This window comes from Anolis carolinensis, unplaced genomic scaffold, assembly GCF_035594765.1.
Source record: "Anolis carolinensis isolate JA03-04 unplaced genomic scaffold, rAnoCar3.1.pri scaffold_11, whole genome shotgun sequence".
In the NCBI taxonomy this organism is placed as follows: domain Eukaryota; kingdom Metazoa; phylum Chordata; class Lepidosauria; order Squamata; family Dactyloidae; genus Anolis; species Anolis carolinensis.
In genome coordinates this window covers 1758668-1777072 of record NW_026943822.1, presented here as the reverse complement: position 1 = coordinate 1777072, position 18405 = coordinate 1758668, and the positions used below count along the sequence as shown (strand labels likewise).

Below are 18405 nucleotides of genomic sequence, written 5' to 3'. Positions count from 1 at the left end.
CTCATTTAACCGGCACCCGTGGGGAGTGGTCGATGTCAGATAACTGAGAGTCGTCTCTGGTTGATTGAGAGTTTGTATTAATGCTGTGGCCGTCGACTCTCATTTAACCGGCACCCGTGGGGAGTGGTCGATGCCAGATAACTGAGAGTCGTCTCTGGTTGATTGAGAGTTTGTATTAATGCTGTGGCCGTCGACTCTCATTTAACCGGCACCCGTGGGGAGTGGTGGATGCCAGATAACTGAGAGTCGTCTCTGGTTGATTGAGAGTTTGTATTAATGCTGTGGCCATTGACTCTCATTTAACTGGCACCCGTGGGGAGTGGTCGATGCCAGATAACTGAGAGTCGTCTCTGGTTGATTGAGAGTTTGTATTAATGCTGTGGCCGTCGACGCTCATTTAACCGGCACCCGTGGGGAGTGGTCGATGCCAGATAACCAGTTGTCTCTGGTTGCTTGAGAGTTTGTATTAAACAATTCCTCAATACTTTATTTCCCATACCACCATACTTCGCCACAGCAACGTGTGGCCGGGCATAGCTAGTCTATATATATAGATGAGTGATGGCATCACGGCGACCTGGACATTTGGGAGTAGTAGGTACTGTGATTTATAGTTCACTTGCAATCGAACCCCACCGATGATGGACAAAGACTAAACTTGGCACACAGAGCCCTCATAACCAACAGAACATATTGGACAAGTTTGAGGAGAAGGGAGTTATAGTTCACCTGCATCCAGAGACACAGTGACACCCACCAACAATGGACCGGGACCAAACTTCGCACAGAGAAGCCTCATGACCAACTGAACATACTGCAGGGGTTTGTGGGAATGGGCCTTGAATCTGGGAGTAGTAGTTCACCCGCATCCAAAGAGCACTGAACCCAGCCAACGACGGATCTGGGCCACACTTGGTACACAGACTGAACATTGCCTGCCATGGATACTGGCAGGGTTTGGGGAGGATTGACCCACGATTCTGGGAATTGTAGTTCACCCACTCCAAACTGAGAAAACCTAACATTCAAAGACAAACAGTGCCTTTCTCAAATAACCCAGACACCGCCGGGTCCCCAAGCTAGTATGGATATACAACTGGATGCGCCGCCAGAGAGCCTTGCAGGGCCCTTGGGTTTAAGTGTCTGATGGAGGAGAATGGAAACTCGGCCATCAGAGCGCAAAGAAAGCCCTTCACACATTTGATTCAACCCAAATAAACATCGTGGCGTCAAAGTGAACAATGAATGAGAGACTTACCGCGCTGGAGTCCCGATCTTTCCGGAAGAGGGCCCAAGCCGCAAGGAAGCCAATTAGAAAAGCAAGGAAAAGAGAACATGAGAGAGGGATCATCTCAAAAGAGGGTCTCAACTGGTCAATTTCTTCTCTCGGAAGATGGCCAGGCGCCCCTTGCTCACCTCGGTGGTCCAGGTCGTGGTGGTTCTTCTCGTCCTTGACGGCCAGGTGGGCCTGGCCCCCGAGGGCCCCCAGGGCCAGGAGCCCCGAGCCGCTGCCCGCCACGGAGGGGGGCATCCCCGGGGGAGGGAGGCCCGAAGGGTGCGGGGGGAGCTGGACCGGCGGCCCGTGCGCCGCGTGCGAGAGGTGCTGCGCCTGGAGCTGCTGCTGCTGCAAAAGAGCCCACGGTCAGAGGAGGAGGAGGAGAGACGAGCAAGGCGCCCAAAGGTTAGTCGGAGAAGGAGGAGAGAAAGAATAGAAGGAAGAAAAGAAGGAGGAGAGAATGAACAGGAGGAGGTAGAAAAGAAAGAGGAGAGAAAGAATAGGAGGAGGAGGAAGAAAAGAAGGAGGAGAAAATGAATAGATGGAAGAGGAAGAAAAGAAGGAGGAGAGAATGAACAGGAGGAGGTAGAAAAGAAAGAGGAGAGAAAGAATAGATGGAAGAGGAAGAAAGGAAGGAGGAGAAAATGAATAGATGGAAGAGGAAGAAAAGAAGGAGGAGAGAATGAACAGGAGGAGGTAGAAAAGAAAGAGGAGAGAAAGAATAGATGGAAGAGGAAGAAAGGAAGGAGGAGAAAATGAATAGATGGAAGAGGAAGAAAAGAAGGAGGAGAGAATGAACAGGAGGAGGTAGAAAAGAAAGAGGAGAGAAAGAATAGGAGGAGGAGGAAGAAAAGAAGGAGGAGAAAATGAATAGATGGAAGAGGAAGAGAAGAAGGAGGAGAGAATGAACAGGAGGAGGTAGAAAAGAAAGAGGAGAGAAAGAATAGATGGAAGAGGAAGAAAAGAAGGAGGAGAAAATGAATAGATGGAAGAGGAAGAAAAGAAGGAGGAGAGAATGAACAGGAGGAGGTAGAAAAGAAAGAGGAGAGAAAGAATAGATGGAAGAGGAAGAAAAGAAGGAGGAGAAAATGAATAGATGGAAGAGGAAGAAAAGGAGGAGGAGAGAATGAACAGGAGGAGGTAGAAAAGAAAGAGGAGAGAAAGAATAGATGGAAGAGGAAGAAAAGAAGGAGGAGAAAATGAATAGATGGAAGAGGAAGAAAAGAAGGAGGAGAGAATGAACAGGAGGAGGTAGAAAAGAAAGAGGAGAGAAAGAATAGGAGGAGGAGGAAGAAAAGAAGGAGGAGAAAATGAATAGATGGAAGAGGAAGAGAAGAAGGAGGAGAGAATGAACAGAAGGAGGAGAAGAGACAAAAGAAGGGGGAAGAATAGAAGGAGGAGAAAAAACAGAAGTAGGAAGGAATAAGAGAAGGAGGAAGACTAGAAGAAGGAGAGAGAATAGAAGTTAGAGGAAAGGAGGAGGAAGAATAGAAGAAAAGATAGAAAAGGAGGAGAGAAAGAATAGAGGAAGGAGAAACAGAAGAGAGGAGGAGGAGAATAGAAGGAGGAGAGAAAGGAGGACAAGGAAGAACAGGAGAGAAAGAATAGAAGAAGGAGGAAGAAAAGGAGGAGGAGAAAAAATAGAAGTAGGATAGAAAATAATACAGGAAAATAATACAAGTAATAATAAATAGAGTAAAATAATAATAATAATAAGATCAGAGTGAAATAATAAATGTATTATTAATAATAATAAAAACAGAGTAAAATAAATGTAATAGTAGCAACAATAATAGAGAAAAATAATAAATGTAATAATACCAATAATAATAGAGAAAAATAATAAATGTACCATATATTCTCGAGTATAAACTGACCCAAATATAAGCCAACCTGGACCCTCACCCGAGTATAAGCCGAGGGGGGCTTTTTCAGTCTTAAAAAAAGGGCTGTGAAGCCCATTTATATTGAAGAAGATGAAAATAATGATTTAATCAGAGTTGAAGAGTCATAACTTAAATTACAGTTTGATGTAAAGATTCAAAAACATTTAACTTACTGATGCCTCAATTAATGTAATTTTATTGGTTTCTCGGCTTATACTGGTGTCAATATTTTCCCAGTTTTTTGGGGGTAAAATTAGGTGCCTCGGCTTATATTCGGGTCAGCTTATACTCGAGTATATACGGTAGGTATCTGATACGATGATGGTGGCAGCCAGAAATAGAGAAGGCTCTCATCCTGACAGAGATGGCTCATCTTGGCGGATTACGGAAGATCACTTAACAGGGATCGGTTACCTTGCAGGGCATGCCACAGACTGGCAGGCAGGGCAAGGCAAGGCAAGAGAAAAGGTGAGGAGCCCACGCTTCGGGGGACTTCCGCTGACCACAGGCCAGCAAAGTGGATGGCGGCTGGAAACCTCCACTCTGGGATTCAGTCGGAAGGCATGGCCCCAAAGAGCTGGCCGGTGGGCCGGGGGGATATTCGGAAGCGAGAGCCCTTTCCAAGGAGAGGACTCCATTGCTGGATCACAACACTCTAAATGGGATTATCTCCATCCGGCTCTCTTGGCCGGTTTAAGGGTTCACCGCTCGTACTGAATGCAATCCAGTCATTTCTGGACACAGAGCTCAGGCCACAGACGCATGCTGTGAAGCTTGGACATGAGAGAGACAATTGCGCTACGTAACAAAAACTGAAAAATGCCATGTTCCTGCTTTGGAAGTGTAATTTCCTGTTTCATTGTGCGGTCCTTACTTTGAAAGGAGTTGTTATGCTCCAGAAACTTTCTCTTTACGGCTGCTACAAATCACATTTGAATTTTTATTTTTTTTATTTTTTTATTTACTACATTTATATCCCGCCCTTCTCACCCCGAAGGGGACTCAGAGTGGGTTACAAATTAAATTTGCATACAATATTATATTATTAGCATAGCACAATACTGGCATTAAATTACTATACTGTACTATATCGATATATTGTAATATTATGAGTAATATTACATGTACAGTAGAGTCTCACTTATCCAAGCTTCGCTTATCCAAGCTTCTGGATTATCCAAGCCATTTTTGTAGTCAATGTTTTCAATATAGCGTGATATTTTGGTGCTAAATTCGTAAATATATTATGTTATTATATGTTGTGAATCGTAATATATATTTAGCATAGCATGTTATTAGTTGAGATATCAATTAAAAAACTATTGCCAAATGTGCTTTTAGGATGTCCTTCCCACCCAAACAAATTTTTTGCAGTTTAATACATGTTTCCCATGTTTTTTATGATAGAACCAATTGGGAAATTACATTTATCACCCAGGAACAAAAATCGTGTTACATAGTGTTATCACTATACTGTCATTGATCTCAAAGACCTGGGGGGGATACAAGGGTCCCAGTCACTGGCTGTACCCATCCTAGCCATTTAATTCCGGATTAATGTCCCACCTTCTGAAAGCAGAGGCTAAATGGCCATCTGTTGAGAAGGCTTGGATGGGGTCTTCCTTTATAGCAGAAGGGGGTTGGACTGGGTGGCCTTTGGGGGGTCTCAGATGGCCAACAACTATCATGTCAGACTACACAGAGAAGCCATTGAAATTCACAAGCATGTGGACAACTTCAACAGAAAGGAGGAAACCATGAAAATGAACACAATCTGGCTCCCAGTATTAAAAAAAATTCAAAAATCAGAACCGTAAACAAAGAGCAACACTCTGAAAACAGAAGAATTCCAGACAGGAATCAATCAGAGGCACCTAACGACTCTGAACAGAGGATGCCCCCAGACAGGAAGCAGCCAGGAGATGAAGCTATTCAATGCTAATCAAGGTGATTAACTACAACATTCCTATTGACAAGAGTTCTTCTCTCACCCTGAACTTTCCACAGACATATAAACCTTCCTTGCTTAGTTTCTCTATACCTCACAACCTCTGAGGATGCCTGCCAGAGATGTGGGCAAAACGTCAGGAGAGAATGCTTCTGGAACATGACCAGACAGCCCGGAAAACAGACAACAACCCTACGCAAAATCACACACCAATGACATTTCACTCTTGTAGTAAATCAGAGACGGACCAAAACTCTGAGAGGTGGGAAGAAGGGAGAGCAAAGGAAGGCCAATGGGAATCGGGGCGAGAGGAGGAGGAGGAGGGCACTGACGCCCGGCTTCATCTAGTAAATGGCAAAATACAAAATACAGTAGAGTCTCGCTTATCCAACCTTCGCTTATCCAACATTCTGTATTATCCAATGCAGTCTGCCTTTTAATAGTCAATATTTTTGTAGTCAATGTTTTCAATACATTGCAATGTTTTGGTGCTAAATTTGTAAACACAGTAATTACTGTATAACGTTACCATGCTTTGGACTGCTTTTTCTGTCAATTTGTTGTAAAACATGATGTTTTGGTGCTTAATTTGTAAAATCATAACCTAATTTGATGTTTAATAGGCTTTTCCTTAATCCCTCCTTATTATCCAAGATATTCGCTTATCCAAGCTTCTGCCAGCCCATTTAGCTTGGATAAGTGAGACTCTACTGTATTATTATTATTATTATTATTATTATTATTATTTTATTATGACACAGCAAACAAGATAGATATGTTGGATTTCGTATCACAAAATCACAAGTCGAACACTTCCCAAAAGTCTAGGACTGTGTGATTTATTATTATTATTATTATTATTATTATTATTATTATTATTATTATTATTATTATATGACACAGCAAACAAGATAGATATGCTGGATTTCGTATCACAAAATCACAAGTCGAACACTTCCCAAGTGTCTAGGACTGTGTGATGTATTTTTAGATGATTCGCGCAGATCCCAGTAGGGTGGCCTTTTGCAGTTGGCAGATCGTAATTTTGTCAATGCCTATTGTTTCCAAGTAAGTGAGACTCTACTGTAGTATTATTATTATTATTATTATTATTATTATTATTATTATTAAATAGATATTTTTTTACCCCACCCTTGATTCTCTATTTTCTATAGGTAGAACTTTGTAATAGTTATGTATTATTATTAGAATTTAATAATTGTGTATGATTATGTCCATGTAGCTTGCTGGAAACTCCAGGATGCCGAGGACAGCCGTTTGGGCATTTTAGGTTTGCGTTTGCGAGCGCCTCCCTTCTCGGAACACCTCTCGAGGACGGGCCAGTCTCTGCTTTACGGTAAATGATAGGAATAAAGGGGTATACACACGGTGAGAGGCAGATTGGGAACTCCACGTACCCCGATGATGGCGTTCAGCTCCGTCATGGTGACCTGCTTGGCACGCTCAACAGCCTGAGCCACTTGCTGTTGGTGCTGCAGAGAGGAGGAGGCAAAAGGAGGCACACCGTAAGGCCTGTTCTTATTACTATTATTATTATCATCATTTATACCCTTTTTATCAGCTGAAAAAGCCTCCACCAGCTTATAATCGGGTCAAATCCTATACAGATATAATTATCTATATACAGAGAGATGTCTAGATAAATATATATAATATAGATATATAGGGCTTGCAAATATTTCAGAGGAAATGCACACACACACACACAGAGATTTCTAGATAGGTATAAACATAAATATATAGGGCTTGCAAATATTGCAGGAGGAAAATGCACATATATATATATATATATATATATATATATATATATATATATATAGAGAGAGAGAGAGAGAGAGAGAGAGAGAGAGAGAGAGAGAGAGGATTTGCAAATATTTTGGGGGGAAATGCATATGTGAAATTAGTATATATAATTATAGATCTATATCTAGCACTGCATTGTTTATGTAGGCATTGAATGTTTGCCTGTTACTATGTTGGAAGCTGGCCTGAGTCCCCATGGGGAGATAGGATACGGTACAAATGAAGTGATATTATTATTATTATTATTATTATTATTATTATTATTATTATTATTATTATTATTATTATGTTATTGTTAATACCATATTGTTTTTGTTGACCCTACTTTTCCACTTAGAGAGCTAGTTTACTGTTTATATTTGAAATACGGTAAATATTCAAAAACCATTAACCTACAGATGCCTCAAAATAATTTCATTGGGATCTATTTTCATTTTGAAATTTACCCATAGCTGCTGCATTTTCCACCCTCGGCTTATACTCGAGTCACTAAGTTTCCCCAGTTTTTTGTGGTAAAATTAGGCGCCTCAGCTTATATTAGAGTCGGCTTATACTCGAGTATATACGGTATGTTTATTGACGCCCCGCTTCTCTCTCCACAAGAAGGTTCCATGGCACAAAACCCTTAACATCCAGGCCTCCTCCTATGCGTCCCTCCCATTCAGCATCCGAAAAGCGCTTGCTTACCTCTTGGGACAGGAAAGGCATGATCTGGGCGAGGATCGTGTTCAGTCTTTTTGCAATCTCTGTCTGAAAGGGAGAGAGGAAAGAGAGCAGATTCATTACTGTGCCGTTATAGCAGCATCGTGGGAGGCAAGACAGACCCCAGCAGCAGTTTCCAAAAGCAAAGGTTTGCAGCCTTGGGGCAAAACGCATGGTTACCATCCTGCTGGGAGGCAAGATCAGCAAGCCAACCTTCAGGTCAGCAGTTCAGCAGGCAAAAGGGTTTAAACCCATTGTGCCACCTGTCGCACCTCAGGTTTGCTTCACCTTGCTAAATACACCAGGCTGCACACCGGTTATAGTCTTTTGTAGTTTATTAGAAGATAGGAAATAAGTAGCTCTTAAAAGCAAAGTTCCAAAAGATTGTAGCAAAATCAAAGCTATAGAGAATAATCCAAAAAACATTAGGCCTAAAAAAAGGTTACATGAATGCATGGCAAGGTCCCATGAACTTGGATACACAAAACTGCAAGGAAATCCAGGAAAGTCAGAGATTGCTTCTTTACTTCAAACAAGACGTTGCTTTTGACGAAGGTTGGTCTCTCAGCACACCCTTTAATATTCCCTGCATAGCATGAACGCATTTCTTTGGCCTCTGACATCTCTCTTGTTTGCTATTCTGACACTCCTGCAAATTCTGAATTCCAAATGGCCAGCTCGGTCCAGAGATGTCACTTCGTCAAGGCCAGACTGTTACAGACAGCTCGTTAGTAACAGCCTCTGTCTGCTTGCTATCTAGCTGGGAGCTATCCTCCCTTTGCACCTGGCTAGCTTCAGTATCATCTCCACCATTCCCTGCCATGGGAATGCCTCCCTGCTCCTCATCTCTCACAACAGGGACACTCTGAACCTGAATCCCATAATCCCCATAATCATCTTGAACCTGAATCCCATCATCTTGAACATCAGGAACCTGAATCCCACAATCTCCATCAGAGTCACTCTGAGACTCCAGCTGAGTCACAACAACACCAGAGTCAAGGCTGAGCAATGGCCTCGGGGACAAAGAGCCGAAGGGGAAAGGATGACACCTGAATGGCTCCTCAGGCAGAGAACAAGTACAGTAGAGTCTCGCTTATCCAACGTAAACAGGCCGGCAGAACGTTGGATAAGCGAATATGTTGGATAATAAGGAGGGATTAAAGAAAAGCCTATTAAACATCAGATTAGGTTATGATTTTACAAATTAAGCACCAAAACATCATGTTATACAACAAATTTGGCAGAAAAAAGTAGTTCAATACCCAGTAATGCTATGTAGTAATTACTGTATTTACGAATTTAGCACCAAAATATCACGATGCATTGAAAACATTGACTACAAAAATGCGTTGGATAATCCAGAACGTTGAATAAGCGAATGTTGGATAAGTGAGACTCTACTGTATTTCCACAAAAAACAGCTCTCTTCCTGGGTTATAAATGTTATTTCCTAATCGATTCTATCATAAAAACATGGGAAAGATTGATGAAACTGCAAAAACCTTGCTTTTGTGGGACATCCTGCAGTAAACACATTTTGCAATCGTTTTTCAATGAACACCTTGTAGAATCTCAACCAATTCAACCTCATTTGTAGCAGTAACAAAAATGAAGTTTTTCAAAGTAAGTGCGGCACAATTGAACAGGAGATAACACTTTCCAACCAGGAACAGATTTTTGTTTCCAAGTTTTGTTACAAAGTGTAGCTTAACTTGGGAGGAGTGACCATTCCTCCACCAGTCCATTGCTTAAAACTTAGGGAAGTTTTAGATGGGATTCCTGCATCATGAGAAGGTTGGACAAAAGTAAGTAAGTAAGTAAAAGTTTATTTGTATGCCGCCCTCTCTCCCGAAAGGGACTCAGGGCGGTTTCCAATATGAAATCAGCATAAAACATTGTACAATAAAACACTGAAAACACTATAAAACGCTCTAAGAATACAAAAAAAAGTAACAATTGACTAAAACAATCACATAAACAGAAGCAATATAATCACTTGGGGGGCCGGGCTGTGGCGCAGCTGGCTAGTAACCAGCTGCTATAAATCACTACTGACCGAGAGGTCATGAGTTCGAAGCCCGGGTCGGGTTAAGCCTCCGACCATTAATAGCCCCGGCTTGCTGTTGACCTATGCAGCCCCGAAAGACAGTTGCACCTGTCAATTAGGGAAATTTAGGGACGCTTTATGCGGGAGGCTAATTTACAACACCATAAAACTGCCAGCAAAACACGAGGAAAGGAATGCGGAAGTACAGCCACTACTGGACGGTGAAGCAACAGCTCCCCCTGTGGCCAGAATAGTGAAGCTGGAAAAATGTTAAAAATGCCTCTGAGTCTGTCTAATGTATGTTGTTTGTCTGTTGGCATTGAATGTTTGCCATATATGTGTTCATTGTAATCCGCCCTGAGTCCCCTTCGGGGTGAGAAAGAAGGGCGGAATATAAATACTGTAAATAAATAAATAAACAAACAAACATATGAATCACAGAAGAATTAAAAAGACCACTGGGATGGAGGAGAGGATGGCCTGGATGGGCCACTAGAACTAAAGTGCAATGTTATATTCTAAGATGCTTTGGGGCAGAGGAATAAAGTGCAGTGTTTCAAGTCAAAGAGATGGCCTGTGCAACTATTATAGCTAGGGGCTCGGTTATCCAAAAGGGCTTTTGCAACACCTTTCCACTCTGTGTTTCAGGTCCAGAATTTGAGATTTTTTTTATCGGCAATGGCACAGATCCCTCGAACCCAAGCCGGAAAGGGAACGGCGAATTCATGCTGGGCTTTGGGCCAAACTGTAAGAGCATGATCCAGAATGCAGACGCTACTTGGAGAAGACCTGGAGAGCACCTTTATTGGGTCTCTACCTCGTCCCAAAGTTGCCAGGCGAGTGCTCCAAGGTGCCAAGCCCTGTCCACATAAACATATCACTTTGGATGGCTTCTTTGAGATTCAGGCTGCACCGCAGAGCGGATTTTCCACCTTGACTCCCGAGAGTCTGTGTTGGTGGAAAAGGGACTCCGGCAATCCGATTTCACCCTTTGAAGGGGACTGGGAAAGATCACCTGCAGATATTACGAATTCCGGTTTTTCTCAAATAGAGAGCCCGGAGGCTGAGAGCAGAGGTTGAGGGGCAGTCCTTCCTGGACAAGGACAGCTGTGAAAACACCTTTCGGTTCCAACGTAAACAAGGTCTCCAAATAACCCAGAAACAAGGCTAACCAGCCGGGCAAAAACATGCTCTGGAACTGGATCACAGGCTTCGGAATCCCTCCTGGTCATTCAGAGCAGCGCGTGATCGTTAACCAACAAATAAGAACAGCATTGTCTAAACATTAAGCACAGCCACAAGCATCTTCATTTTCCAGTTTGAAAAAGGACTCAATGTTGTGTTTTCTTTATCCAAGGATAAGAAGCTGTTATCGGTAAATAATGAATTCAATTCTGGCATACTCACGGGCCATACATTATTCACAAAACACACTGGGACCCACATATTAAAATTTCATTTTTGTTGGCCAGTCAGAATCCTAAAATAACACACAAACAGCCCTTTTCCTATTCAAAGCAACACAGCTGAGAATTGCATATTTGGAATCAATTGGGGTAAATTGTGGAGGTGATGCAGATATTTGACCTGAAAGGGATCTTGTTAACAGCTTGTTTATTTTAACTTCTTTTGTATCGCGGGTTGTATGTTGTATGTATGTCTATGTGTTAAATGTTTTGATACGGCCGATGGGCTAATCAATAAAACGTGATTTGATTTGATTCAATGTTGTGAGCAGAACCCTTCGCTTTGGATGCACAACCAAAGTGCCTGAATGTTTCTGACCGAGTCTTTAAAAAGAAGCTGGATGGCCATCTTTCAAAGATGTTTTGATTGTGCTTTTTCTGTGTGACAGGGGGGATGAATTAAATGGCCCATGTGGTCTCCTCCAAAGCAAAGACCACCAGCATTGAAGCGATGCTCCTACGCCATCAACTCCGCTGGACTGGCCACGTTGTCCGAACGCCCAAAGATCCCTGTCTCCCAAAGCAGTGACTCTACTCCCAACTCAAGAATGGGAAATGGAATGTTGGTGAACAGGAAAAGAGATTGTAAGATGGGCTCAAAGCCAAGCTTAAAAAGTGTGGCAGAGACACCGAGAGAGAACTGGGAGGCCTTGGCCCTTGAGCACTCTAACTGGAGGTCAGCTGTGACCAGCAGTGCTGTGGAGGCACGAATGGAGGGCTTAAAGGAGAAATGTGCCAAGAGGAAGGCGCATCAAGCCAACCTGGATCGGGACCACCTTCCACCTGGAAACGGATGTCCTCACTGTGGAAGAACATGTGGGTCAAGAATAGGTTTCCACAGCCACCTAGGAATCCACCACCAAGACACTACACCTAGAGGACCATCATTCTCGGGCTATGAGGGATCGCCTAAGTAAGTACTGTATATACTCAAGTATAAGTCTTTTTTAGGGCTGAAAAAGCTCCCCTCGGCTTATACTCGAGTGAGGCTTCTATTCAGGTCGGCTTATACTTGAGTGTATAGGTATTGGACAATCTTATCTTATTAAAGTCTTATTATTATCTTATTACAGTTTTATATAAATATTCAAAAACATTTCACCTACCGATGCCTCAAATAATGCAATTTTATTAATATCTATTTTTATTTTTGAATTTAACCCGTAGCTGATGCATTTCCCAACCTCGTCTTATACTTGAGTCAATAAGTTTTCCGATTTGTTGTGGTAAAATTAGGTGCCTCGGCTTATATTCGGGTCGGCTTATACTCGAGTATATACTGTAAATAAGACTATCTGTCAGGGATGTTTTGATTGTGCTGTTCCTGCAAGGCAAGGGGTTGGACTAGATGGCCCACGTGGTCTCGTATGATTCTATGAGTCAGGCTGGATGTATTGTGTTCAGAGAGGGGCTGTTCATATGATGATATTTTGCACTGGATGCTCACTGAATGTGCAGCCACATGGGAGTTGCAATTCCTTGGGGGAATCACTATACAAAGTATAAATGTACACTCCATCCCTGCAGCAGAGAATCTCAATTTCCAAACATTGGCTCCTATATATTACACAAGAGATTGAAGGACCCACACCAGGCCAACTAGATGTTGTGACTCAGCCTTTGCCTTTGTGTGATTCTGATGAGGATTCTGGGATGCAAGTGCATCATGATGGGATTCAGAGTCAGGATCAGATTCAGGATGAGTTTCAGGATGACTCTGAAGAGATTCAGCTGCAGAGTGTGCCTGCTGTGGGAAATGAAGGGCAAGGAGATTTTCCCATGGGAAGAAATGAGGTTGTTTCTGATGATGGAATTCAGGTGTTGGAAACAGAAAGTAGCTCTGATAACACTAATGGGCTCAGCGGCCTTGACACTGGGGCCGCTGAGCTCTATTGGGGCGCGAAGGAGTCTGAATAGCAAACAAACGAGAGGCCAAAGGGCAAAGGAATAATTTCATGCTATGCTTTTAAAAAGGGTTTGCTGAAAGGGAGATCTTTGTCAGAAGCAACTTCTCAGCTTGAGTCAAGAACTAAGTCGGCTTCCCTGTTTCAAGTCTGCATTCCTGTATTACCTTGTAAGGTAAAGGTAAAGGTTTCCCCTGACGTTAAGTCCAGTCGTGATCGACTCTGGGGTTGGTGCTCATCTCCATTTCTAAGCCAAAGAGCCGGCGTTGTCCATAGACATCTCCAGGTCACGTGGCTGGCATGACTGCATGGAGTGCCGTTGTAGCCTGGATATATTGCTGTTTTTGGGACTTTGGCTTTCTTTAGAAGGATCTTGTTCTGTGCCTATGCTTCTCTGGATTGAAGGATGACAGCTTTGTTTGTGTAACTATATTTTGAAACTGAACTTTTACCTCTTTTGAACTACAGTAGAGTCTCACTTATCCAACGTTCTGGATTATCCAACGCATTTTTGTAGTCAATGTTTTCAATATATCGTGCTATTTTGGTGCTAAATTCGTAAATACAGTAATTACTACATAGCATTACTGCGTATTGAACTACTTTTTCTGTCAAATTTGTTGTCTAACATGATGTTTTGGTGCTTAATTTGTAAAATCATAACCTAATTTGATGTTTAATAGGCTTTTCCTTAACCTCTCCTTATTATCCAACATATTCGCTTATCCAACGTTCTGCCGGCCCGTTTACGTTGGATAAGTGAGACTCTACTGTATTCTTACACTTATTTCTAAATAAACTACAAAAGACTACGTCTCGTGTGTAGCCTGGTGTCTTTAGCAAGGTGAAGCTATCCTGAGGTGCGACACTAGAGACCCCCAACAGGAATGGGCTACCTCCCCATTTTGCAAGCCATGTGACCCCCATTCATCCTTCCCATTCCTTCCCTAAAAGCCCCCTCCCTAATTGACCTCAGTTCATTGCCTTCCCGTTGCCAAGACAACCCTTTGAACCCCCCCCCCCCCCCCCGCCAAATCTCTGCCAGAAGGGTATGCAAACAGCTCTCCTCGGCTGCTGCAAAATGATATCCTCCGGGCTTCAGTGCCAGGGTCATTACACTCCCTGGCTTAAGACACCAGTCTGCAAATTAACACTGGGACGCAATGAGGAGACGAGAGAAACAGGTGGCAAGGGGGGGGGGGGTCTCTGTGGCCGATGCCAAGCCAAGAGATGGAAGAGGATGCAGGAAGGCCCTGCCAAGAAATCGCCCGGAAAGAGAGATGTGCCCACTGGAAGGGTCCCTTGCCAGCAGCACCAACGGGCAAAGCTTTGCTTTCGAAATTTCTCCAAAATCTTGGGGGGGGGGGGGATTTAGTCTGGAAAAAAGGGTCTTGACAACACTATGTAACAAAATTTGAAAAAAAAATCTGTTCCTGGTTCGTTTTTGCAACTGCCAAAAACTAGGTTGCAATTGGTTGAGACGCTATGGAAATATAACTTGAAAAAGGATCACAAAATGTCCTGCAGGAGGTCCCTCCCATAAATACAGTAGAGTCTCACTTATCCAACATAAATGGGCCGGCAGAACGTTGGATAAGCGAATATGTTGGATTATAAGGAAAGATTAAGAAAAAGCCTATTAAACATCAAAATAGTATGATTTTACAAATTAAGCACCAAAACATCATGTTATACAACAAATTTGACAGAAAAAGAAGTTCAATACTCAGTAACGCTATGTAGTAATTACTGTATTAACAAATTTAACACCAAAATATCATGATATATTGAAAACATTGACTACAAAAATGCCTTGGATAATCCAGAACCTTGGATAAGCAAGTCTTGGATAAGTGAGACTCTACTGTACAAAGTTTTTGCAGTTTCATAAACATTTTCCAAGTTTTTGTGATAGAACCAATTAGGAAATGGCATTTATAACCTAGGAGCAAATATCCTGTTACAGAGTGTCAGTCAAAAGCATCATCAGCATCAGTTGTACCAGACAGGGAACACTAGAAGAACTAAAGGACTGTTCTATGGGGTAGGGTGGGGTGGGGTATACAACCTCTTCCAAAAGAATCCTGGTCAACTTATCCATGGGTCAATGTGAATATTGTCCCTAGACATTTATCCAAAATCTTTTAAAAAAAAGAATCAGATCCTTCTCTAAATAGAGGGGCAAAAGGCGAGCACTTACACAGTCTAGAACTGCCACTTCTGACCCATACGAATGCCTTAAGTGGAGACACTATTGATCTACCTTACATTTGCATGTTTTCTAACTGCTAGGTTGGCAGAAGCTGGGGCTAACAGTAGGAGCTCACCCCACTCCCCGGATTCGAACCACCAACATTTCAATTGGCAAGTTAGCAGCTCAGCCGATTAGCCCACTGTGCCACCGAGGACTATTACTAGTACACCCATTATTATTGTTATTGGAATTATTATTAATGTTACTGTTACTAGAACACCTATTATCTTAATCTATATATATAAAAGGGTAATGAAACTTCGGCCTAGGACAAAACAACAAAATGACATATCCCAGAAACACTAAACTTGGCACCACAACCCCTCATCCATGCCTCTACGTTCATACAACAAAAAGAAAACAAAAATAAAGTCCTAATTAGAGGGAGAGGAAGAATTGTTTTTATCCAATTGCTGCCAGTTAGAAGGCTAAGCTCCGCCCACTTGGTCTCCTAGCAACCCACTCAGCCCAGGGGACAGGCAGAGTTAGGCCTCACTTAGGCCTCTTCCACACTGCCTATAAAATACAGATTATCTGATTTGAATTGGATTATATGGCAGTGTAGACTCAAGGCCCTTCCACAGCTATATAACCCATTTATAATGGACTTAATGTAAGGTAAAACCTTGACCCTTTACCTTAACTACCACCAATTCCTCAATAGTTTATTTCCCATACCACCATACTTCGCCACAGCAACGCGTGGCCGGGCACAGCTAGTGTTACTATAAAAAGTATGCCCATTATTATTATGGTTGGTGCTCATCTCCATTTCTAAAATGAAGAGCCGGAATTTTCCACAGACACCTCCAAGGTAATGTGGCCATTGGCATGACTGCATGGAGTACCCTCCCGCCAGAGCGTAACCTATTGATCTACTCACATTTACATGCTTTCGAGCTGATAGGTTGGCAGAAGGTGGAGCAACAGCGGGCGCGCACTCCGCTCCGGGGATTTGAACTTGGGACCTTTCAGTCTGCAAGTTCAGCAGCTCAGTGCTTTAACGCACTTCGCCACCAGGGCTCCTTTGTTTGTTATTTTACTTCTATGTTAATTTTTAATTTTTATTTGTGCGTGGTTTCTGTTATTTGATGTTGTTTTATGTTTGTTATTGTATTTGCCTGGGCTTTGGCCCCATGTAAGCCGCCCCGAGTCCCCTTGGGGAGATGGGGCTAACAGCGGGAGCTCACTCCGCTCCTCGGATTCGAACCTGCGACCTTTTGGTCAGCAAGTTCAGCAGCTCAGCAGTTTAGCCCACTGCACCACCGGGGGCTCCAAAAAGCATATATAGACATAAATATATATGGCTGGAGTTATACTTAAATTCCGGGAAGAAGGATGCTATTGCTGCTGCCTCTGCTTTCCCTCTGGGCCCCTCCCACCAGGAAAAGCCTGGAAATGGGAGGGGGGAGGGGGGTCGGCCCTCCACCAGAGAGCCTCTTGCAAAGCTTGTTGAAAGCCGAATATTGTCTCTCTCAGCAGATGAAAATAAGGCCCTTGAGCCCCGGCGGCGGCTCTCTCTTGGGGAGACAATGAGGGGCACTTCCAGCTGTCTCCCCGCCGCTCAAGAGCCTCTTCAGGCAGCCTCTCCAAAGCACTCTTGCGAGAGCTATTTGCGGCAGCCAAAGAGAAATGTTATTACCAGGATTGGCGAGGGATGGGAAAGGGACAGAGCGGAGCACAGCCGGCTACGGTGGATTTGCCAGAAGGAACCCAAAGGGAAACCAAGGCCAAGTGGGTTGGAGATAAAAGGGAGAAAGAAGTAGGTGGCCAGAGGCATCGGCTATGGGAGGCAACGGGCCAGCCAGAATCCACATAAAGCCACGGGCAGAGATCTCATTCGGTTTAGAGGGTATTTGTTACTGACGTGTGTTTGTGTACCAACATGGCAGCAATAAACATCTCATTTGTCTGAGATTTGTTGTCGAAGGCTTTCATGGCCGGGCTGTATGTTTTCCGGGCTGTATGGCCATGTTTCAGAAGTATTCTCTCCTGACGTTTTGCCCACTTGCCTGCCATAGATGTGGGCAAAATGTCAGGAGAGAAAACTTCTGGAACATGGCCATACAGCCCGCAAAACACACAACAACCCTGTCTGAGATTTATGCATGGACACAGATTTTTGGGATTTTTGGACACAGATCCGTAACACTATGTTCTGGTGGTGCAATGGGTTAAACCGCTGAGCTGCTGAACTTGCTGACCGAAAGATTGCCGGTTCAGATACGGGGAGTGGGGTGAGCTCCCGCTGTTAGCCACTGTCGCACCTCAGGCTAGCTTCACCTTGCTATATACACCAAACTGCACACCGGTTGAAGACTTTTTAGTTAATTAGACAATAGAAGGTAAAAAGTTCTTAAAAAGCAAAAGTAAAGTTCCAAAAGACCGTTACAAAATAAAGCCTTAGAGAATAATCCAAGAAATCACAAGGAATAAACAAAGTCCCATTAGAGCATGACAAAGTCCCAGGAACATGAACACAAAAGCTACAAGATAATCCAGGAAAATGAGAGCTTGCTTCTTGGTTGAACAAAAGTTGCTTTGACAAAGGTTTGTCTCCAAACACATTGCTTTAATACCCTTTGCAAAGCATGAAAGCACTTCTCTGGCCTCTAACCTCCCTCTTGTTTGCGATTCTCACACTCCTCCAAACCCTGAATTCCAAACAATCAGCTTGATCTAAGGAACCCGTTTCATCAAGGTCAGCCTGCTGGTTAGTTTGCTGAGCCTCATTATCAGACTGAGAACTGTCCTCCTTTTCCAAGTCAATGTGCACCTGGCTAGTTTCAGTATCATCAACATCATTCCTTGCTGTGGGAAACTGAACTTGCACTCTCTATACCTCATCTTCTACAACAGGGACATTTTGAACCTGGTTTTGAACCTGAATCCCATCATCCTCATCAATCTGAGGTTCCACCTGAGTCACAACAGCCACAGCTTCTGCCAACTTGGCAGTTCCCTCCCTAGGCTACTGCCCAATGGGCGAGTGGCTGGCGATGGGCATAGAGAGTAGCAACGTGGAGGTCCTGCACCACACCAAGCCTGACAAATACTAGCTCCACCTCCACGAGAGCTTCATCCTTTCGCTGAAG

General features: G+C 43.3%; 1 protein-coding gene across 7 annotated transcripts in view; it reads right to left on the bottom strand.

The window, feature by feature from the left end:
* The window catches only part of LOC100558179 (TLE family member 3, transcriptional corepressor), a 49434-nt gene that overhangs the window by 18977 nt on the left and 12052 nt on the right, over positions 1-18405 (bottom strand). For 2 of the 7 annotated variants that reach the window (XM_062963182.1, XM_062963184.1), the window contains exons 5-8: positions 7622-7684; positions 6499-6603; positions 1417-1624; positions 1259-1275 (exon numbers count right to left, since the gene is read on the bottom strand). In XM_062963182.1, coding sequence (XP_062819252.1) covers positions 1259-1275; positions 1417-1624; positions 6499-6603; positions 7622-7684 — 393 coding nt within the window. The remainder of the gene's footprint in view (positions 1-1258; positions 1276-1416; positions 1625-6498; positions 6604-7621; positions 7685-18405) is intronic. The other 5 variants (XM_062963185.1, XM_062963187.1, XM_062963186.1 and 2 more) reach the window with 3 other exon arrangements.